General features: G+C 25.2%; 8 protein-coding genes across 8 annotated transcripts, besides 46 other annotated features; 5 read left to right on the forward strand and 3 right to left on the reverse strand.

The window, feature by feature from the left end:
* Positions 1 to 19: 19 nt before the first annotated feature.
* Positions 20 to 418: a repeat region.
* A 10-nt stretch (positions 419 to 428) lies between these two features.
* Positions 429 to 555: a repeat region.
* Positions 537 to 1,190: a repeat region.
* A 100-nt stretch (positions 1,191 to 1,290) lies between these two features.
* Positions 1,291 to 1,358: a sequence feature (AT_rich).
* Positions 1,359 to 1,419: 61 nt separating this feature from the next.
* Positions 1,420 to 1,505: a microsatellite.
* A 92-nt stretch (positions 1,506 to 1,597) lies between these two features.
* Positions 1,598 to 2,704: a repeat region.
* Positions 2,705 to 2,892: 188 nt separating this feature from the next.
* Positions 2,893 to 3,049: a microsatellite.
* A 69-nt stretch (positions 3,050 to 3,118) lies between these two features.
* Positions 3,119 to 3,281: a microsatellite.
* Positions 3,282 to 3,302: 21 nt separating this feature from the next.
* Positions 3,303 to 3,353: a microsatellite.
* A 6-nt stretch (positions 3,354 to 3,359) lies between these two features.
* Positions 3,360 to 3,472: a microsatellite.
* Positions 3,473 to 3,505: 33 nt separating this feature from the next.
* Positions 3,506 to 3,937, reverse strand: EDI_194950 (uncharacterized protein; the record flags this gene model as incomplete). Its single annotated transcript, XM_001736729.1, has 1 exon — positions 3,506 to 3,937. One exon carries the CDS (start codon positions 3,935 to 3,937, stop codon positions 3,506 to 3,508), a length of 432 nt encoding a protein of 143 aa, XP_001736781.1.
* Positions 3,715 to 3,890: a microsatellite.
* Positions 3,938 to 3,962: 25 nt separating the features above from the next.
* Positions 3,963 to 4,032: a microsatellite.
* Positions 4,033 to 4,178: 146 nt separating this feature from the next.
* Positions 4,179 to 4,279: a microsatellite.
* Positions 4,280 to 4,321: 42 nt separating this feature from the next.
* Positions 4,322 to 4,356: a sequence feature (AT_rich).
* Positions 4,357 to 5,020: 664 nt separating this feature from the next.
* On the reverse strand, positions 5,021 to 6,679 carry EDI_194960 (chaperone protein DNAK, putative; the record flags this gene model as incomplete). Its single annotated transcript, XM_001736730.1, has 1 exon — positions 5,021 to 6,679. One exon carries the CDS (start codon positions 6,677 to 6,679, stop codon positions 5,021 to 5,023), a length of 1,659 nt encoding a protein of 552 aa, XP_001736782.1.
* Positions 5,424 to 5,445: a sequence feature (AT_rich).
* Positions 6,680 to 6,721: 42 nt separating the features above from the next.
* Positions 6,722 to 6,779: a sequence feature (AT_rich).
* Positions 6,780 to 6,782: 3 nt separating this feature from the next.
* Positions 6,783 to 6,823: a microsatellite.
* Positions 6,824 to 6,839: 16 nt separating this feature from the next.
* On the forward strand, positions 6,840 to 7,595 carry EDI_194970 (splicing factor U2Af 38 kDa subunit, putative; the record flags this gene model as incomplete). The annotated part of the gene is made up of 1 exon (XM_001736731.1): positions 6,840 to 7,595. One exon carries the CDS (start codon positions 6,840 to 6,842, stop codon positions 7,593 to 7,595), a length of 756 nt encoding a protein of 251 aa, XP_001736783.1.
* A 136-nt stretch (positions 7,596 to 7,731) lies between these two features.
* Positions 7,732 to 7,798: a sequence feature (AT_rich).
* Positions 7,799 to 7,807: 9 nt separating this feature from the next.
* Positions 7,808 to 7,828: a sequence feature (AT_rich).
* A 28-nt stretch (positions 7,829 to 7,856) lies between these two features.
* Positions 7,857 to 7,887: a sequence feature (AT_rich).
* A 20-nt stretch (positions 7,888 to 7,907) lies between these two features.
* Positions 7,908 to 9,515, forward strand: EDI_194980 (uncharacterized protein; the record flags this gene model as incomplete). The annotated part of the gene is made up of 1 exon (XM_001736732.1): positions 7,908 to 9,515. The coding sequence occupies one exon, from the start codon at positions 7,908 to 7,910 to the stop codon at positions 9,513 to 9,515; it is 1,608 nt and encodes a 535-aa protein (XP_001736784.1).
* Positions 8,952 to 8,987: a sequence feature (AT_rich).
* Positions 9,313 to 9,419: a microsatellite.
* A 74-nt stretch (positions 9,516 to 9,589) lies between the features above and the next one.
* Positions 9,590 to 9,633: a sequence feature (AT_rich).
* On the reverse strand, positions 9,602 to 10,447 carry EDI_194990 (scavenger mRNA-decapping enzyme DcpS, putative; the record flags this gene model as incomplete). The annotated part of the gene is made up of 1 exon (XM_001736733.1): positions 9,602 to 10,447. The coding sequence occupies one exon, from the start codon at positions 10,445 to 10,447 to the stop codon at positions 9,602 to 9,604; it is 846 nt and encodes a 281-aa protein (XP_001736785.1).
* Positions 10,238 to 10,265: a sequence feature (AT_rich).
* A 56-nt stretch (positions 10,448 to 10,503) lies between the features above and the next one.
* Positions 10,504 to 10,584: a sequence feature (AT_rich).
* Positions 10,585 to 10,637: 53 nt separating this feature from the next.
* On the forward strand, positions 10,638 to 11,786 carry EDI_195000 (alcohol dehydrogenase, putative; the record flags this gene model as incomplete). Its single annotated transcript, XM_001736734.1, has 1 exon — positions 10,638 to 11,786. One exon carries the CDS (start codon positions 10,638 to 10,640, stop codon positions 11,784 to 11,786), a length of 1,149 nt encoding a protein of 382 aa, XP_001736786.1.
* Positions 11,779 to 11,806: a sequence feature (AT_rich).
* A 48-nt stretch (positions 11,807 to 11,854) lies between these two features.
* Positions 11,855 to 11,883: a sequence feature (AT_rich).
* A 271-nt stretch (positions 11,884 to 12,154) lies between these two features.
* Positions 12,155 to 12,250: a sequence feature (AT_rich).
* Positions 12,251 to 12,297: 47 nt separating this feature from the next.
* Positions 12,298 to 16,023, forward strand: EDI_195010 (uncharacterized protein; the record flags this gene model as incomplete). The annotated part of the gene is made up of 1 exon (XM_001736735.1): positions 12,298 to 16,023. The coding sequence occupies one exon, from the start codon at positions 12,298 to 12,300 to the stop codon at positions 16,021 to 16,023; it is 3,726 nt and encodes a 1,241-aa protein (XP_001736787.1).
* Positions 14,137 to 14,256: a microsatellite.
* Positions 15,683 to 15,797: a microsatellite.
* A 78-nt stretch (positions 16,024 to 16,101) lies between the features above and the next one.
* Positions 16,102 to 16,123: a sequence feature (AT_rich).
* Positions 16,124 to 16,322: 199 nt separating this feature from the next.
* Positions 16,323 to 16,371: a sequence feature (AT_rich).
* A 157-nt stretch (positions 16,372 to 16,528) lies between these two features.
* Positions 16,529 to 16,549: a sequence feature (AT_rich).
* Positions 16,550 to 17,120: 571 nt separating this feature from the next.
* On the forward strand, positions 17,121 to 17,833 carry EDI_195020 (GTPase_rho, putative; the record flags this gene model as incomplete). The annotated part of the gene is made up of 2 exons (XM_001736736.1): positions 17,121 to 17,615; positions 17,675 to 17,833. The coding sequence occupies 2 exons, from the start codon at positions 17,121 to 17,123 to the stop codon at positions 17,831 to 17,833; spliced, it is 654 nt and encodes a 217-aa protein (XP_001736788.1).
* Positions 17,721 to 17,794: a microsatellite.
* A 259-nt stretch (positions 17,834 to 18,092) lies between the features above and the next one.
* Positions 18,093 to 18,173: a sequence feature (AT_rich).
* A 68-nt stretch (positions 18,174 to 18,241) lies between these two features.
* Positions 18,242 to 18,424: a microsatellite.
* Positions 18,425 to 18,566: 142 nt separating this feature from the next.
* Positions 18,567 to 18,641: a sequence feature (AT_rich).
* Positions 18,642 to 18,678: 37 nt separating this feature from the next.
* Positions 18,679 to 18,699: a sequence feature (AT_rich).
* Positions 18,700 to 18,906: 207 nt separating this feature from the next.
* Positions 18,907 to 19,074: a microsatellite.
* Positions 19,075 to 19,125: 51 nt separating this feature from the next.
* Positions 19,126 to 19,302: a microsatellite.
* A 61-nt stretch (positions 19,303 to 19,363) lies between these two features.
* Positions 19,364 to 19,563: a microsatellite.
* Positions 19,564 to 19,602: 39 nt separating this feature from the next.
* Positions 19,603 to 19,728: a repeat region.
* A 2-nt stretch (positions 19,729 to 19,730) lies between these two features.
* Positions 19,731 to 19,836: a repeat region.
* Position 19,837: 1 nt separating this feature from the next.
* Positions 19,838 to 20,433: a repeat region.
* Positions 20,427 to 21,181: a repeat region.
* Positions 21,143 to 21,978: a repeat region.

The raw sequence follows: 21,978 nt of genomic DNA on the forward strand, positions 1-21,978 counted from the left end.
ATAGAAGAAAGATAGAAATAAAAGTATATTAAGTGTAATAGAAATTTTTTCATTGTCCTTGCTCTGGGACTATCCTATCCTTGAGTCGTTTCCTAGCAATTCTAATGAATACTTTTTTGTTGTGGTAGATGCGATATTCAATGACATCTATTATATATTTTTGATTACAATGTTTTTAACTTCTTTTATGATGGCAATTTTGATCTTTAATTTTTTAATTAATTTAATACTTTCAATATTTACTTGCCTATTTATTAAAATTACTGCTGGAATTATTTTGACATCTCTTATTTCTCTTCTCATTCTATCTTTTTCATTTCTTTGTATATTTTTTTCTTCAAGTAGGCTTAATTAATAATATGGTCTGACACAATATTCATGTTATTTAATAGACTAGTTTTATTCTTTTTATCTAATATTTAATTTATTGATGACATTTTTGTCAAATCATACAAATGTATTGTGTTAATTTCTGTTTCTAGTTACTTATTCTCATCAGGTTTAGATTTAAGTTATCCATTGTGATAATGACATTGTTATTCTTTCATGTGCTTTAATCTTAATTTCATCTGCATCTTGTTCATTTAATCTCATGATGCATTTTATTCTGTACCATTCCCTTGATTAGATCTTCTAGTCTATTTATTTTCCTTAGGATTTCTTTTATTTCATCAAATTTATCTCATTTAAATTTACTTTGGAGATAATAATACATACATATTGAAATCATTTTCATATCTTCTTGCAGATTTTCTATTCTGCTTCCTGACCATACCCATTTATTATTTATTTCTCTTATTAATTTATCTGATTCTTTCCTTTTCCAGTAGTAATTAATATTTACACATTTATCTATTTTCATTTCTTTAACTTGATTGATGATAGAGTTAAGATTCATTATCAATATTATAGTATTATTTTTTATGATAATGTTTTTTATTATTAGATTACACTCTACTTTCCCTTCTATGATGGTTCACTTTCATTTTAATATATCTTTTAGTTGATTATTTTATTTTATGTGATATTTTAATATTATTAATGTATTCTTTATCATTATTTACATTAATGTTTATTACTTTTATTATGCTTTCTATTTGTTCCCATCTTAATTTCTTATTTAACAAATTAATTCAAATTAACAGTATATCAATTAATACTCTATTTATTTATTTTGTTATGCTTTCTTTATTGATTTCATATTTACTATTCTTGTAGTTTCATATCTTTAGCATTTCATGATTTGATTATTATCTTTATTCTTTTGTTTGTAATTTATCAACTATTAACAATAATAAATAATAAAATAATAAATAATCAATTTTAATTTAATCTATTTATAATAATTGATAAAAATAGATGATCTATCAATAAATCAAACTAGTAATTAGAACTTGAAAATGAATGAATGATGTTTATAAGAAAATAAAAAGAATAAGAAATAAACTAAATACCAAAGAAGAATAAAAGAAAAATGAACATAAACAAAGAAGAAAGAAATGAAACGTTTAATGAGTTACAAGAAATAAGTAATATTGTTAAGTGTCAGATTGATAAAGTCATGAAAAGTGTACAAAAATATAATGAGAATTGGGAAAAAAGAATTGGAGAAGATATAACTGACAATAAAGATGAAAACCCAGAAGATAGAATTAAAAGAATCGAAGGAATTTATGACAGAAAAGAAGAAATAATTAGAAGAAATGAAATAGTTAAAAATAAAATAAAAGAAGGAATGAGGATGATAAATAATTTAAAGGATGTCTATCAAAGAATTAATGAAATTAGATATGATGATAAAGAGATACTATCAGAACAAGTTGATACTATCATTACAAAAGTGATGGAAACCCAAGAAATACGAATTAATAAATTAATTGAAGGTAATAAAGGAAGTACAACCAGGAATAAAGGAAAATTAGAAGATATTAGAATAGACTGGGAAAGTAAAAGAGTTGAAAAGAAATATCCACCGAAATATCAAATTGAACAACTAGAAGAGTGACAAATAGAAAATTATCCAATATACTATTTGATTCAGATAAAGATGATTGGAATCAGAATACATCAGTATTTGATAAAAGAATAATAAATAAAGAACATATAATAATTATTATTGAAGATGAAAATGGAAATAAATTTGGTGGTTATGTTAATGTGAAAATTGACGAAGTTAATTGTTATACAAATGATCAAAAATCATTTTTATTTTCATTAGAATCAAAAGGAAGAATACAAGGAATGAAGAAATTTGATATTAAAGAACCAGAATATACATTTTGGTTATGTGATCAAACAAGTGATATATTGTTTACATTTGGATATGGATGGGATATTTTTGTTTATAAAGAAAATGATAAAACAAAATCATATTGTAAACAGTGTTCATTTTCATATAAAGGAATAACAAACGCACTTTGTGGAAAACAACGCCCAGAATATTTCACACCACAACGAATTATTGTAATTGAAATGAAATGATTTTTATTCATTATTATTTATTTGAAATATAAAACTAAAAAAGAATATAAAATAAAATTAATCAATGAATATGAATATTTCATCTGCCAATGAATGAAATGATGAATATAAAAATGGACATATTTCTTTCTGGTTTTATTTTATTTGAAAGAATCATATTCATTGTGTTAATTTAATAAATAATAAAAAGAAATAAGAATAAAAGATAAATAAAAATAATAAATGAGTGATAAATCATTTTGATAAAATAAGAATGAAAATATAAACAATGATATGAAGAAAAGATTTATTTATTATTTTGTTATTTTGTTGAAAAAGTCATAATAATTTATTTCAAATGATAATTAATTAACAAGGACATTATTCAATGATCAAATATTAAATATATTATTTGATTGATTTATAATGTGCAATGAATAAATAATAAATAAAGAATAATACGAAATAATTTGATTAATAAAATTAAAAAATGAAAAATATAAATGATTAATAACAAAATATTTATGAATATAACAATGATGAGTTTTATTAATAATAAAATATAAGAATTTATGAAAAGATTAATAAAAGAAATGAAGAATAATATTCAGAAATTAGATCAATTTAATTATTTGTTTTATTGCAATTTATTTTCGTCATAAATAAATATAATCAAATAACTCATAGATAATATATAATGAAATGATAAATAATAATGATGAATAGTTTTTAAATGAATAAATAATAGAAAAAGAATAAAGAAGAAAAAGGAAGAAAAAGAAGAATTGAATAAAGAAGAATGATTATACAAATATAATAAAATACAAAGAAAACATTTTATTAAAAAAGAAGAAAGAAATAATAAAAAGAAAAAACAAAAAAAAAATAAGAAATACATGAAATTATAATAAAATAATAAAATAATAAAATAATAAAATAAGAAATGAATAACAAAAAAAGAATAATTAATTTTTAAATAAAGAATTAAAGAAAATAATATAAAAAAAAGAAATTGGTTAAATTGTGTTAATATTTTGTTGTTTGTTTACTTAATCCATTTCTTGATTTTCTCAATGTTTTTAACAAATTCTTCAAATTCATAATCTTTTAATGAAATTCCTTTCTGTCCTGGTTTTAATTCTCCATCTCGTTCATAAAATTCTCTTATATCAATATATTTTGTTCCTTTAAATTGATTAAGTCTAACATATCTTTTTTCTCCTATTTGTACATATTTATCATCTTCAAATGGAACTTTTATTTCTTTTTCCTTTTTAACTTTTTTCTTACTTTCCTTTTCTTCTTCTATTTCTTCACTACTTTCTTGTTCTTTTTTCCCTTTTGTTTTATTCTCTTTTTTGTCTTTATGTTTAATTTCTTCTTCAGATTCTTCTGTTTCTTCTTTTTTGGCTTTTTTCTTGCTTTCTTTTTCAACTTCTTTATCTTGTGAATTATGTTTAGGTTTTTTGTCTGACATTCTTCAATTTCTGTGTTTTTTTGAGTTTTTTTTTCTTTTTTTATTTTTATTAATTTTATTTTTTATTTTTATTAATTTTATTTTTTATTTTTATTAATTTTATGTGTTTCTTTGTTATTTATCATTAACACAAGAACAACTCTCATCCTTCTTCTTTTTCTTATTACTCCATTCAATAATCTAACTCTTTGTTATTATTTGATTTTCATTTAACAACACCAAATAACATGTGATTAATTTGAAATGAAAAGATGAAATAATGATAAATAAATAAACAAATAAAAATAAGAATGAATAACAAAAAGAATAAAAGAATGATGAAAGATAGAAATAAGAAAATAAGAGTCTTTTCATTTTTAAATTGATTGAAGATTTTATTCAAAGATTATAAAATAAAACAAGAATATTAAAATTAAAATCTTTGTGTTTCCATCTAAAAACATGATTTATTGTTGTGTTATATCTTTATGATTGTTAAAACATTAATACTCTATTTTGTATAACAACAAATTGTATTGTTTTAATAATCATAAAATATTGATTTAATTCATTCTTTATTGACAATTTCTTCTTTTATCATAATTTTGAATTATTGTAAAATATTCTTACCATAAATTCAAGTGTTATTTGTCTTTTTTTCTTTTTAATTATTTAGTGTTTAAAACTAAATCCTAATTATCCAACTATATCTTCTAAAAGAAGAATTGAATAAGAATTCTATCATTCTCTTGTTTCTTTGATTTCTTTCTATATTTATTGAAGATATTCTTAATCAACTTTCATCTACTTCCTAAAACAAAATAATATCTGTTTCTTTAAACTCAATAAAGTCAATATAAAGAAAGAATTTAGTTATTCATGTTTTAACTCTCCTTCTTTTAACCATGACATTATCTTATTAATTAAACTAATGAATATCAAATGAAGAAATACTTAATGTTTATTTTTATCAATGAAGTTAATGAAAGACACTTTTTCTTTATTCATTTCTTTCTCAAAAAATTTTTCAATTTCCTTTTTAATTTCTTTTTTCAAAATTTTCAACCAAAAACTTGTTTTCTCTTTCATTTTCTCTTCTTCTCTTTACCGATAGAATATCTCTATATGTCTCTTCATTTCTTCAAAGTATTTCTCATACTTTTTTAAATCCATTTCAACTCTTATCTCTCCTATTCTCTCTTCTTTTCCATCATGATATATTTCAATTTCTACTATTCCATTCCCATCAACTTTACATTTAACTGTCATTTCATATCTATTTGATATCTCTCCTGGTATTCCTTTAATCGTTACAGACTCGACAAACTCATCATTTTCTATATAAGAGGAAGTCCCTCTGTAAATTGAATAAACTGCATATGTTTGGTTTTTTTTCTCTGGAAGAAACTTCTTTATTGACGAATGAGGAAGCTTATCTCCAGCTTTGATAAAAGTATCTAATCTCTTTCCTGATACTTCAAATCCAATATCAAATGGGACAGTTTCGTATAAATTAAAAATTTTTATTTGAGTATTCTTTGAAGCTTCAAGTGCTGCTCCTTTGGCTACAGATGTTCTGCGATCAAATTTGCATTCTGCCATTTTTTTTGAGCTGAACATTTTTGATATCCTATCTCTGACGCATGGAACTAAACAACTTCCACCAACAGGAATAACCAAATCAACTGTTTTTTCATTAAGTCCTGCTCGTCTCAAAACATCTAGAACACAATTAGTAAAATCATCCATTATACTTACTTCATTACATCCCTCTTGAAATTCTTCTTGACTGATACTAATATCAGGTACTATTTCATCATCATTTAATATGTCGTTATCTATTAAATTTTCTAAGTTTATACTAACGCTGCCTTGTTTTGATAATTCAATCTTAACTCTTTCAGATTCTTTTTTAAGACGAGTTAATCTCTTACTTTTTTTATTTATTTCTTCTTTTGTATCTTTTTCAGTTTTCTCCCAATAATAATCTTCAACTACACCAAAATCGATCGCTTTTTGTTTAATAATATCTGAAATAACTTTATCAAAATCATTACCCCCTAAATTCTGATTTCCACCATTAGACAAAACTTTGATACCATGTTTTTCAATAAAACAACAACACACATCTAATGTCCCTCCCCCAAAATCTATAACAATAACCTTTTCTCCTTCTTTAATTTGAAACTCGTTCTGATAGGCAATAATAGTTGCAGAAGGTTCATTTAAGATACTAACTTCTTTAACTCCAGCTAACCTAACTGCCCTTTCAGTAGCAAGTCGTTGACTGTCATTGAAATTAACAGGTACAGTAACAACAACTCTATCTATTATTGGGTTGGACTTAGTTCCTTTTACAACATCTATTAATGCCCTTACTAGAAAACAAGAAACTTCTTCAGCAACAAAGACCTCATTCTCTTGGGTTAATGGATTATAAATTGAAAGTGCTGACATTCCATACTTCTCAACAACGTCAAAAGACCATAAGCTCCTTTCCCAATCCTTAATCTCATCAACCTTTCTACCAACTAATCTTTTAGAGTCATACCCAACACAATGAGAGTTAAAGTCATTCTTTGCTGATTTTCCTACAACAACACCTGAGCCCTTCACAACATGTGAAAGAGAAATCCATGAAGGTATATAGTCCTCACCATTATTTAAAAGTATTTTTGGTCCACCACCTTCTTCAACACAAGCAACGTAACAACAAGTAGTTCCTAAATCAATTCCGACACTAACTACTTTTTGAGAAGACATTACTGGATTAAATCTCTTTTAATTCTTTTTTAGTGGAGAATGAATTTTTTAAAAAATAAATGAAACATCATTCTTAAAAAAGTTAATAATTTAAAAAAATCCTAAAAAAAAAAATCAAAAAATAAAAAATAACAAAAAGAAAAACAGTTTTTAGTTATTGATGGAAAATCTTAATCTCTGTGAGTTCTTCTCTAAAGTTGGGTCTTGTCGTCATGGAGACATTTGCGAGAAAGTTCATATCATCCCACAGTCAAGCGTTACCATTTTATTACCACATGTTTGGCCAGCACAACAAGTAATCACACCTCAAGACCAAGAACAATATGAACACTTTTTTTTTGATCTGTACACACTCTGTTCAGGGTTTGGCCAGGTTGTTGATATGATTGTTTCAGAGAATCAAGCACCTCATCTTAAAGGAAATGTTTTAGTTAAATTTGCTACTGAAGCTATGGCTGCAGAAGCAGTAAAACACCTTCAAGGTCAGTTATTTAGTTCTGTAGTATTAAATCCAAGTTATGTTGGAATTATTGATTTAAAAGAGTCAAGATGCAAACAACATGATATGGGTGTTTGTCCTAAACACAGTGGATGTAATTATCTTCATGTTTTACCAATTCCCAATCAATTTGCTTCACTTGAAAGTTATGGGTATCCTTCGACTTTGGTTAAAAGAGAAAAACGTCTTTCTTGGGAAATACCTCAACCACAACAAGAAAAAAATGATGAAAAATCTCGTCGAAGAGGCAGAAATAGAGAAAGAAAAAGGAAGGATAGTGGGAGAGAATATAAACAAGAAAGGATATCTATTGACTTAGAGTATCAAAGAATGGATTATCAAGAACAGTGCTCATTGATTGGAACTTATCCACCACCTAATGTTCCTACATATACAGATATTTATAAAATGCCATAATAAATATTTTATTCTAGCAATTTCAATCATTTTTAAAAAAGTTCTAAGATTTAATTATAAGATTTCTTAGTAATTTTAAAACAAAAAGAAAAAAGAAGGGTTCTTCAAGGAATTTGATAAAAATTAATCTTCAATGATTATTTAATTATTAAAAAAGAATTAAAGAAAGAATATGATAGATAAATTAAACAAATTAATAAAATGAGAAAGGGTAAATATTTATAATAAATAATGAATGAAAGATGAAATGATAAAGGGAAGAAAATATAATAATATTAAAAAAAATTAAAAAGAACTTCATAATATAGTAGAATGTCTCATAAACAAATATATACCCCATTAACACTACTATCAGATGAATCAGGAGATCTTGTACAAGGTGTTATTTATATATGGAATTTTATTAACGAGTTTAAAAAAGAAATTGAGATAGAAGATTCATCATTTAAATCACTTGTAACAGCACTGTATTATGAGGACGTTTTAAAAGAAGATTGGACAACGATAAAGTTATATAAATTTTTAATTCCTTTAATATTTCATTATCAAGAATTATATTGGTTTGAAAGAATGGGTATGCCAATTAATAAAGTTACTATACCAGGATTATTATGTATTATATTAGAAAAAGAAGGAACAACATTTTCATTAAATGCAATGCAATATGTAAAACACTCTTATTTATCTTATATGATACAACCAAGAGTTAAAGTTTCAGTGATTGTTAAGTTAATTCAACTATTTTTAAACACAAAAATAGGTAAAAAAATAGTTCAAAATAAACATCAAACAAAAATTATAGGAATTGATAAAATGTGTAGATATTTTATGTATATTAATAATTATCTTATTATTGAAACAAGTGAGTTAAATTGGATGTTGGTTGATACTGAATTTAAAATGAATAATTTAATTCAATTTTATGGACAAAGTAAGAGTTTAAGAGAAATAGAATTAAGTAAACATTTAATAACAATTAAAGATACTATACATTTAGAACAAAGTCTTTATCAAGAATTTGGTATTAGAACTTCTATGATTGAAGAAAATCAATGTAAATCAATTGATTATAAAAATTATTCAAATCCAACTAATCTATTAACTTCAGAATCAATTACAGTAAAAGAAATTACAATTCAATTAATTCAAGAAATTAATGAGTTCTTAGAAACATTAAAAAATAGTATTGAAAAAAGACAAAAAAGAATTAAAGGAAGTTCAAATATCATTAATATTATTAGTGGATTAAAATTTATTCCTTCAAAAGACATAAATAATCTAGTTCCATTTATTAATACGGCTCATTCAATTCTATTAAAAGTTATTCAAAAATTACCAATTTGTTATCAAGACGAGTTATATTATAAAAAAATTATTCAATTTGTTAATAAAGAATCATTAACTTCTGCTACAGTATCAACAACCCAAGTCTTATTTTATTTAACTCAAAGGGTTGTTGATTTTAAACATGTAACAACAAGGTTAGATCAATCTTCATATGAGGATATTAGTTTCTCTGATTTTGATTATGATCTTGAAGAGTCTTCTCAAGAGCCAATGGAATCACTTACTGATATTATTAATTCTGAAGAAGATAAAAAACCAATAACAAAATCTACTAGGACTAAAAAGGATAATAAAATGGAAGAAGAAAATGTTGGAGCTATTATAATTGAAGATGGAATAAGTGAAGAAAGTGATACTTCATTACAAGAGTATGAAGGAGATGATGATAATGAAAGCAAAGAAGAAAATGAAGAAGATGACAATGAAGAAGAAGATGATAACGATGAAGAGAGTGATGATGATAAAATTAGTGATGATAGTTCTAGTGAATCAAATACAAAAAGAAAAAAGATTGTAAAAAGATTAAAAAGAAAAAAACAACGAGAAAATAATAGTTCTTCATCATCATATTAAATCGAAAGTAATATATTTCAATAGAAAAAGAATACAAAAAAGAATTAAATTGTATCAATTTATTGTTTTGAATGATTATTAAAATTTTATTTTGTTTGATTAAATTTATCATATAATTGATGAGCTGTTCCAATAGAAATAATAATATTAGCTTTAGAATAATATAGATCATCTAATTCAATGTTTTGAATAATTGTATCAAGTAGAATTGCTTTTCCAATTGAGTTATTTCGAGCTAATGTAGGAAAATTAATACTTGTAAAATGAACATGAAAATGCCAAAAAGATGGATGATAATGACAATAAATAACAATTTCTTCTTCTTTTAAACTAGTTACTGAATTTATATATTTTAATACTTCAAAACGCATTCGTTTTAATAAAGGAAGATGACATTGACGTAAAGATCTAATAGAAAGAATAGATGGGTCATTAGAAAAACAAATACCATAAAACAAATTCATATCTTTCATATTCCATTTTACATCAGGAACTAAAAAGAATCCATTACCTTTAAGTAAAGGTTTAGTAATATCATTTGAATAATCATTGATCCATTGTAGAGTTGAAGAAGGAATAGTAGAGATATAAGGAAGAGTGTATTGTTGGTATAATTCAGGTGTTTCTAAAAACAATTTGTATTGTTGTTTTTTATATTTATTAATTTCTTGAATATTTTGTGGTTTCATTACATTAATTTCATAACTCGTTTGTTGTTTATCTAATTTTATTAATTTATTATATTTAATTGAACTTACAGTTTGTGTAACAATATCTTTACTTGGTTCTTTTTTAATTAGTTGAATTAATTTATTTGCTTCATCAATTCCAATTTGTGATTTAATAATGCAAAATATACTTTTTTCATCTTTAAGAAGAGTAATTCCTTTAGAATCTTTGAGGTCATTTAACACAACTATATTTTCAGTCATTATCAAACAAATAGGTTTAGATGAAATTAAAAATTCTCATTAAAAAGTCCATTGGGTTTTTTATAATTCAAAAAGAAAAAAGAATTTTAATATTTTCTATTTTACTATTTAGTTTCTATTTAAAATAAGTTTATTTTGAATTAAGAACTTGACTATTACTTTTTATTTAAATTCCCCCTTCATTTATTTAATGAATAACTTCACTTTTTATAATCCAGTTAGATTGGTTTATGGAAAAGGTAGTTGTGAAGAAATTGTTAAACAGCACCTTATTCCTGAAGGTGCTAGAATTATGATGACATATGGTGGTGGGTCAATTAAAAAAAATGGAATTTATGAAGAGGTATTAAAATATGTTAAACCATTAATAGAGTTTGGAGGAATAGAACCAAACCCATCACATGAAACTTGTACTAAAGCAATTAAACTTGCTAAAGAAAATAATATTAATTTTTTCCTTGCTGTAGGAGGAGGATCAGTTATAGATGCTACTAAATACATTGCACTTGCTATGGAACATACATACTCAAATGATACATATGATATATTAATGAAAGCTGGTACATTTAAATATAACCCAGCTAAAGCAAAAATTGGTGTCATTTTAACAATCCCAGCTACTGGATCAGAAATGAATCCAGGATTTGTGATTTCACGTCATTCTTCTAATGACAAACGAGCAGCTGAAGATGATAGTTGTTATCCTCTCTTTGCTATTGTTGATCCATGTCATTCATTTACCTTACCAGACAACCAAATTAGAAATGGGTTAATTGATGCATTTGTTCATGTTTATGAACAGTACATTGGACATTATCAAAAAAATCCTGTAATTGATGGAGAATGTGAAGCAGTTATGAAGAGTATTATTAAAGTTGCACCAATAACATTAAAAAATCATTATGATTATCAAACACGAGCTACTTTTTGTTATGCTGCTACAGTAGCTTTAAACTATTCTTTGACATGTGGTATTGATCAATGTTGGGGAGCCCATAGAATTGGACATGAAATTACAGCATATTATGGACTTGCACATGGAGAAACATTAGCAATGGCTATGCCAGGAGTAATGAAATTTCATAAAGAAAAGAATAGACAAAAGTTAATTCAAATGGCTGAACAAGTTTTTGGAATTAAAAACGCACAACCAGAAGATGCTATCACTGCTTCAGAACAATTTTTTAAATCTATTGGAGCAAAAACAAGACTATCAGAATGGGGATTTGGTAAAGAACATTTTAAAGAAATTTCTGATAAATTTGATTCTAGACCATGTGGAGTTTATAAAGATATTGATACTAAAGGTTGTCTTACTATTTTAGACACTCTTTATTAATTTAATTTAATTCTTTAATACTTACTAGATATTTTCATTTGGATTTAAGAAAATAAACTAAAGAAAACTTATTTAAAATATATTTATTGTATATAAACCAAGGATAATTAAAAGAAAGATATTTCTTACTAAGAAAGCTAATAAACAAAGAAGACCTATTCTCTTGTTTATGGTTACTATTAAGTAATTACTTCGTGATAAAATAAATGCAAATATCCAACAAATAGAAAAGATAAACCCAGTTCCAACAAGTACATAGAATATTATCTTATATCTTTTTACTACTTTGTTTTCACTTGGATTCATTAAAGGTACATTGTCCATGTTATAAATGACTCTTTTTTGAAACAAAAAAAAGAACTAAAAACTATAAATTATAATATTTTTATAATAATAAATTATTTCATATTTTTTTTATTAAACCCCAAAAAAAGAAAAATTATTTTTTGTTTTTTTTTAATTTTGTGTTATTTGAAGAGAACTTGAAGGAAACTAAAAAATTATAGTACTAATGAGTGAAAGTAACTATGTATTTAGACGGGTAAAGTTACCAGCAAGAGGAGATAAACTCAGTTCTCCTTTTCAAAAATTTGACACCTCTGTGCCAAAGAAACAACTGACTGTTGTTGGAAAACAAAGTGGATTAAATAAAAACATTAAAACGAAAGGTGGTATTACTGCAGCAGATCTTCAAAGTGCAAAATTATCTGCATTACCGCCAACAAATTATATTGATGAAAAGTTCAAAGAGATTTCAGCATTATTTGATATTTCACCAAATGAATCAAGTGAATTATCATATGAAACTAAATGGTTACTTCTTCAAAGACACAGTCCTGATGCTTCTCAAAGTAAATTAAGAAATGCTACATTTGCAGTTTCTTCTTTAAGATGTGAACCAACACCGACATTGATTGAATCAATTATTGTTTTTTTAAGAAATGAAAAATGGTCATCACAATTTATTGAGGCAGATGGTGTAGAAGCATTAATTGATGCATTAACTTCTTCAATGAATGGATCAGAAAAAAAGAATGGAGCTGAGGTATCAAGAAATTGTCTTAGGGCACTAAGAGTTATTGCACCCATAGCAGAAGATAGAGTAGTTAAATCAACAGTATGTGACTTATTAATGAAATGTTTGACAGTTAATGTAGCAGATGAAAGAATTAGAACTGAAGCTACTATGTTATTATGTTTAATTTCTAATAAGAAGAAAGGAACAGAAGAAGTTTTAGCTGCAATTGATAAAGTTAAAGGTAAAGAAGGTCGGTTTAAAATTCTTGTAGAATTATTTGGAAAAACTGATGACAGTGAATTAAAAGCAACTATTGCCGCTATGTTCTCATATTTAACAAATAATGCTGACGATATTTTTACTCGTATCTCAAGACGTGCAGAATTAACATTAAGTGGGTTTGATGAAAAGTGTAATGGAGAAAAGTCTAAAGCATCACTAGCAATGAGCAAAGATGTCTCTGATATTTTAAACCAAATTGGAATATATGAAAAGTTAAGAAGAGAAGATGATGCTAAAATGAAAGAAAGATTTAAAAATATTCCAATATTAAGTGTAGAACATACTGATGAAAAACTTAGAGAAGTATTAGAACAAGCAAGAGCAGAAATTTATTATGTTCAGATGTTAAAAGAAATTGAATTTCTTGTTGGAACTGATTACAGTAAAAATAAAAATGAAACTATCTTGCAACAAAAATTAGTTGTAGCTACTAGATTTATTAGACAACTTGGTCTTTATTCATATGAAAATGATCAACATAATACCATCGAGTTTAATGAACATTCAATAGATATTAATTCTTTAGTCTCAGGAGCTGCAGACTGTCTTGGAATGGCAAAGTTATTGGAAGAAAATGCTACGTTAAAATTAAATGGAGGAGTAAAGAAGACAAAAATTGATGATGAAGAGAAAGAGAAATTAATTCAACAAAAAATGGAAGAAATGAAAAAACAGTCTTCTTTGATTGCTGAAAATGAAGAAAAAGTTACATTAAAGTTAAAAGAAGTAGAAGAAAAAGAAAAAAAGATCGCCTTGTTAGAATCAAGCCAAGCTGCTTTAGATGGGCTTAAAGTCAAGTATGATGAACTTAATGTGCAGCACAATAACACAATGGAGGTTATGAAAATTCTTACTAAAAATCCTAAATTAGTTGATCACTTAAAAGCTGTAGGTGGAGTGTTTGCTTTTAGTGAAACCGCAGTTCAAATAGCAGATAAGAGTCAAGAAGAAGTTGTTAACAAGGAAGATTTAGACCGATTAAAGGATGCTGTTCTTAAGTTGTCTCCAAAAGGTGTTGCAGCACCTCCTTCTAGTACACCAACTGCAGCACCCCCTCCTCCTTCTGGAGTTACTTCAGTCCCACCCCCTCCTCCTCCTCCTGGAGTTACTTCAGTTCCACCCCCTCCTCCTCCTGGAGTTACTTCAGTCCCACCACCACCTCCTCCTCCTGGAATGCCAGGTATGCCACCCCCTCCACCTCTTCCTGGAGTACCAGGCATGCCACCACCCCCACCTCCTCCTGGAATGCCGGGCATGCCACCTCCACCTCCTGGAATGCCAGGTATGCCACCTCCACCTCCTGGAATGCCAGGTATGCCACCTCCACCTCCTGGAATGCCAGGTATGCCACCTCCACCTCCTGGAATGCCAGGTATGCCACCACCTCCTCCTGGATTTGGATTTAGACCACCTGGAGCACCAGCACTTAAAGTTCAAACAACATTAAGTAAATTAAAGCAGCCAAAGAATAAGTTAAAAGCTGTTCAATGGCAAAAAATACCAGAAAGACAATTAAACAATACTATATTTAGTAAAATGGAAGGGGACGTTGCTGTTAGTGAATGTTTTGATGACTTAGAGGAAATGTTTAAACAAAAAGAAGTTGTGGTAAAAAAGGAAGACACTAGCAAATCAAATAAAATTCAGTATGTTGGTATATTTGATGGAAAAAAATCACAAAACATTAATATTATGTTGAACAAATTTAAAGGAGTATCTGTAGAAACAATAATTGACAATATCAATTCACTAGACATGACTTTGTTTGATGAAGTCTCATTAATAGAAGGTCTCAAAAATGCACTTCCAGTTGCATCATCAGACAAAGATGAACCCGGGTTATTAAAAGATTATTATGAACACCCTGAAAAGTATGTTGGAAAACAATTAGATCCATCTGAAATATTCTCATACAAATTAAGTCAATGTTCTAATGCAGAGAAGAAATTAGATGTTATGACGAAATTACTTCAGTTCCCAGGTAAATTTGATGATTGTTCTCGCAATGTAAAAACATTATTAACAGCATCAACACAATTATGTGAAAGTAAATCATTCTTAAAACTACTTGAAGTAATTTTGATCATTGGTAATTATATGAATAAAGCAAGTAAAAAGCCAATTACTTGTGGATTTAAAATGAGTGTTTTAGGGAAGTTAGCAGATACAAAGTCTAATGATAACCAAAAGAATTTAGTTTATTTCTTATGTAAATATATTCATGAGAAACATCCAGATTTATCTCATTGGATGGAAGAGGTTGAAGCAGTTGTACCAGCAGTACGTGTTATGGGAAGTGAAGTTGAGTCAACATTTGCTGATTTAAAAAAGACAGTTGCAGGATTTGATGCAACCATTGCTCAATTACAAAAAACACCAGGAAATGAAGGATTTGTTGCAGAATTATCACAACTTAATTCAGGGTATTCAACCAATATGTTAGTCCTTGAAAATGATAAAAAGAAATATGATGTTCAATATTCAAAAGTATGTCAGTTATATGGTGAAGATACAAGTAAATTACCTAAAAGTGAAGACTTCTTTAAGAATTTCAAAGATTTTTATGAAAGCTATGAAAAAGCAGAACAAATGTATCAAGAAGATAAAGCAAAGGCTGAGAAAGAAGCAAAGAAAGAAGCAGAAAAGAAAAGAAAAATGGAAGAACAAGAAAGAAAAGCTAAAGAACGTGAAGCAAAGAAAAAACAACAAGAAGCCATGGTTGAAGGTATGGCAGAAGATATGGTTAAACCAATAAAGAAGGTAAAGAAAGTAAAAAAGTCTAGAAAAGAAACTATGGAAGTTGATTTTGAAAAAGATTTAGCTGAAGAACGTAAGTTGGCTCAAGACAAACCTGAAGATGAACCTGTCAAGAAAGTTAGAAAAATTGTTAAACGAAAAGTTCATAAGAAAGCTACTGTGGTTACCGAAGAAAATTAAATTAATTGAGCCATTTATTACTATAAACTTAATTTTATTTAATGAAGACTTAATTAATTATATTTTTCATTTGCTCTCAAATTATTTAAATAATTAATTAGTTTATTGGGTCTATTACAAATAAATAGTTTATTGACATTCTTATTATTATTGCAACGACATTACAACAAAGAAATTTTTATTACTTAGTGAAGGTATCAAGTTTATGTTATAATCAATATGTCATAGACCATAACTTAAACATAAAAGGAAGACAATAAACAAATATCACTTAAACCATAAAAATTATATGAACTTAGTTTTTTAACTTTTTTTAAATAATAATCTTTTGTTTATTAATTATTAATTCTATTAGTAGAAATCACTTAAGGTTAGCTTTGTTTAATTCACTAATAAGTACAAAAAACAAAGAATTGTTAAGTTTTAAAGTGATAAAAGACCTTCGTTATAGTTAGGTGTAGTGGTATAAATAGTGTTTAACAGGTTAGTCATTTAAACAAAGAAGTAATAATAATTTATAATATAACGAACAATCTTTAAGTGTTTTCTTTTATTTAACATCCTAAGAATAGGGAAGGTCACCTTTTTATAACAAAGAGAAGTCTTATTAAGTGCACCAAAGAATTTATCTCAATAATACGGAAGATATGAAGTAGTTTTCAGTAAGGAACTTAGAACAAATAAAACTTATTTGTAGATAGGAAAAAATCCACAAAAATAATCGTTTAAAATATCTCAAAAAAGGCATTCAAACAAAGCAAATCATTGTATAAGATTTATATTTTGTGTTCTTTTTTAGTTTAGAGATAGCAATATATTTAGAATAGAGAAAGATATAAATAGTATAAGAAAAAGATCTGAAAGAGAAGGAAAATGGGAATAAAATGAATGGAGAAAATTAGAATGAGTTTTCTATAAAAAGAGAGTAAATGTACCAAATAGATATTTTATATCAAATAATAAAAAGAAGGAATAGATAACATTTAAAAAATACTGAAAAATAACTGAAATGTAAAATTATATCACCAAATAAAAATAGGAATCAAAACAAAAAAGTTTGATCAATTGGAACTAAGGAAACTAAGAAATTTGATTAAATGACCGCCGAAGTTAAAGTAATTGTTATTGGAGATACAAATGTTGGTAAAACTTGTTTATTGTTAACATACACAACAAATAGTTTTCCTGATTCTTATGTTCCAACTGTATTTGATAATTACACTGCTCCAATTTCGGTGGAAGGAAAAGCCATTCAAATGAACCTTTGGGATACTTCTGGTTCTGATGACCTTGATGAGATGAGACCTTTAAGCTACACTGATACTGACTGTTTTATGATCTGTTTTTCTATTGCAGAGGAAGATTCATTTGAACGTATCAAAACTAAATGGGTTCCAGAAATCAGAGAACATTGTCAAAGTGATGACCCACGTATCATATTAGTAGGAACAAAATGTGATATTCGTGATAATCAAAAGTTAATTGATACATTGAAAAAACAAGGAAAAGACCTTGTTAAAAAAGAGTCTATTGAAATTATGGCAAATGAAATTGGTGCAAAAGGATTTGCAGAATGTTCAGCAGCAAATCAAGTTTGTTTTTATTTTGAATTTCTCATAAAGAAATAAACCAATTTTAATAAAATGAATAGAATGGATTAAATGAAGTTTTTGAAATGGCAGCAAAAGTGGCACTTGGAATGGAAGATGAAACAAGAGATAAGAAAGATAAAAAAGACAAGAAAGATAAAAAAGATAAAGAAAAAAGAAAGCATAATGGTAGTATCTTTAAGAAGATATTTGGAAAATAATTTGTTTTCTTTATTATCATATTATTATTCTCTATCTTTGTTTAATTTCTTTTATTATTAATTTTTGTGAATCATTATCAGTTAGTTTATTCTTGTTTTGTAATAAAATTCCATATTTTTTTCTGTACTCAATAAACTTCTCTTTCATCATTACCAAATTTAATAAACAAGTTTACCTTAATATCGTTTGACCTCAGATTATCTATTTACTTGAGAAATAGATTATAAATGAAATGAGTATGATAGTATAAGAGTGAACTATTAAATATATTTTTAAAATATTATCAATTAACTAAAAATATAAATAATTAAAAAGAATATATAAAAGAATTATTAAAAAGTTATTTGCTAGGTCTAAATAGAGTTGTTCTTTGATGTTTCTTATTTATGGAGACTAATCCCATAGTTAAATTAAAGTTAAAAAATAAAGTAATAAAATAGAGCTTAAAAATAATAATAAAGAAAGAATTAATGTAAGCAGTAAATATATGATAAACATAAATTGATTAACATATCATCAAACAACGAGAAAATTAATAATAAAATTATAAATGTATTTAAATAAAATACTATATCGAAAAATAAATATAACCAATATGAAAGAATCAATGAAATATTTAATTGTTATCAATGAAATATTATGACAATGTTTATGTGTTAAAAATAAACTTTATAAGAGAAGTAAAGTGTATTAAAAAAATTGAATAAACATTTCTTAATCTGAAGAAAAAAGAATTTATTTAATTTAATATCTTTTCTTTAATTTATAGTAAATAGAAGTTTTATATTGATTTTAGAAAATATATTTCATTTGCTCTCATTAAATAAGTAAATATACATTACAGATATTAAAATATATTTAAATACAACATAATCATGTGTTGATATTTGATAAAATGAAAGATATAAATTATATTAAATGAACAATGAAATAAAACAACACCATCATATGTTACATTACTGATACATAAATACTTAATAGAGAAACAACAAATAATCAAAATAGAATAATAAGAATACAATAATTGAATGAAAAAGAAAAATAAGAAGAATATTTAATGAACAATCTATTCAAAATGATATGAAACAATTAACAATTAAATTAGATGATAAAAGACACGATAAAACAATAAATGAAATAGAATATAAAAGAGAAAATAAAATAAATATAACAGAATAAATAACAACAAAGATAATAACTAAAATGAAAGAATAAAAAACAAATAATAGAAAAGAATAAAGAAATGAATTATTACATAACATCATATTTTAATGATTTACAAATACAATCTAGTAAATATGAAGAATTACATGAATAAATGATAAATAACAATGAACAACAACTAAATGATAATGATATGATAAAAAGAAAATAAGAAATAAGAAAATAATAATAAATAAACAAAATAAACAAATGATATAACGATACATAGAAATAAAGAAAGAATAAATGAAATTAAAATAATTAACAGAGATACACATTTTTGAAGAGAATAAATTGATAATCAACATATCAAATATTTTATTAGATAAAATCAAATAAAATATAATAAATATAATAATATAAATACATGAATAGTTATAAGATTAAGAACAACAAAGAATAACAATAACATTAACAAGTTTAAATGATAATAATAATGAAGTTGAACAATTATATGAAAGAAAAGAAAATTATACATCTATTACACAAACTATAATTAAATAAATTAATATTAAATTAATTAAAAGAAGAAATAAATGAAACATAGAGAAAATAAGAATAAAATAACAATAAGAAGTAGAATAAATAAACAATAAACAATAAAATAATAAATAGAGATGATGTTAATCTCACCAGAACAATGAACAATATAAAATAAAACTAATAACACTTAATTATCTACATTTTTTATAATTAATTGTATTTTCATTTATATTTCATTTTCATTTATATCATTATTATGTGATATTATCATTAATTATGATGAAATGTTTTGTTATTTCTTATTTTTTATTATTTTTAGATTCGAAGGTAGCACGTTAGAGACACCACACAGAATCCTAAAATATTATCATCATTTAAATCTACCAGTTATGGACTGGTTATGACGTAGCGTTTGGTTAGAAAAACACATTACCCGGTACTGAAAGAATAGCAGTGTTTATTATGTACAATGATGGGATATCATTGACAATAAAAGAATGGGTATTTATAAAGATGTTATTATTACTTGTTATGATACAAGTATTATTTGATAATATAAGATTATCAAAGGAAAAAAAGTATCTCGTGGTTGATATTAAAAAGAATATTAGCCCAAAGCAATACAGTAATAATTATATATTCTCCTTAAAATAAGAAAATAAAGAAGAATTTTAAACCCATTAAAATCAAAAAGAAATTAAATAATGAATATTTAAATAATTGATGTTTAAATACTCTATTTCACATCAAAAATGAGAAAAGGAAAATTTCACAGTTCAACAACTAAAATCAAAGAATAATCCAATGGTTGAAGAAAAAACACTTTTAAAACAAAGTGAGAGATTATTTAATCTCCCCTGAGCAAGGAACAAAAGAAAATATTTCTATTAATACTTAATTATCTGCTTTTTATTTTATTGTCTTCTATTTTCTTGTTTTTATTATTGTTATTTAAAACAATAAAAATGAAATGACGCTTATTAAAATAAAAAAATGATGTGTTATAAACGTGTATTTAAGTATTTAATTATCTGATTTTGATCTGATGTTCATTAAATTAAAATGGAAGAAGTGTTGAATAACCAGTTAATTAAAGAAGTAATAGAAACACTTCCAAATATTCAACAATCAATTGATGATACTAATAAACAATATCAATATTATTTAGGATGTATTAAAAATGAAATATTTGAGAAACAAGATAATGAAACATATGAACAAGCAATTAAAAGAGGAGAAGGAATATTTGATAGAATAGATGAAATAGTTAGAAGAAGAAGAATAGTAATAGAAAAAGGACAAGAAACAGTAAATAAAATAGAAATAATTAAAAATAAAATGAACAAAATAATAGAAGAATGTAATGATGATTCAGAGGCAGTTAATGAAGCTAAGAATGAACTAATAGATAAAATCATTCACATGGAAGAAATGGATATGGAAGATAAAATTAAGAAATTAGAAGAAGAAATTAACAATATTAAAACAAAATTTAATAAAAATAAAGAAGAATGGTTTACACAATATAGTGATTATTTAGAGAGGAAGATGAGAAAAGAAGAAGATGAAGAAAAAGAGAGAAAGAAACACGAAGAAGAAAGAAAGAAACGAGAGGAAGAAGAGAGAAGAAGAAAAGAAGAAGAAAGAAAGAAAATAGAAGAAGAAGTAATAAAAACTATAAGAAAAAAGAAACAAGAAGAAATGAAACAACTAGAAGAATGGACAAATAGAAAAGTATCCAATATATTATTTGATTCAGATATTGATGATTGGAATGAGAATACATCAGTATTTGATCAAAGAATAATAAATAAAGAACATATAATAATTATTATTGAAGATACAAATGGAAATAAATTTGGAGGATATGTTAATGTGAAAATTGACGAAGTTGGTAATTATATAAATGATCCAAAATCATTTTTATTTTCATTAAAATCAAATGGAAGAATAAAAGGAATGATAAAATTTGATATTAAAAAACCACAATATGCATTTTGTTTAGATAATCAATCATATCATTGTTTGTTTGGATTTGGAGGTGGTGATGATCTTATTGTTTATAAAGAAAATAATAAAACAAAATCATATTGTAGACAGTGTTCATTTTCATATAAAGGAATAACAAACGCACTTTGTGGAAAACGTAATTTCACACCACAACGAATTATTGTAATTGAAATGAAATGATTTTTATTCATTATTATTTATTTAAAATATAAAAAATAAAACAGAATATAAAATAAAATCAATAAATAAATATGAACATTTCATCTATCAATGAATGAAATGATGAATATAAAAATGGTCATATTTCATTCTTGTTTTATTTTATTTGAAATAATCACACCCAATGGGGGTGTTAATTTAATAAATAATAAAAAGAAATAAGAATAAAAGATAAATAAAAATATAATAAAATATTTATTTTATTCTTTTTTATTTATTTTTTATTTTA

Source organism: Entamoeba dispar, genomic scaffold (assembly GCF_000209125.1).
Source record: "Entamoeba dispar SAW760 scf_1105229460033 genomic scaffold, whole genome shotgun sequence".
Lineage (NCBI taxonomy): Eukaryota > Evosea > Mastigamoebida > Endamoebidae > Entamoeba > Entamoeba dispar.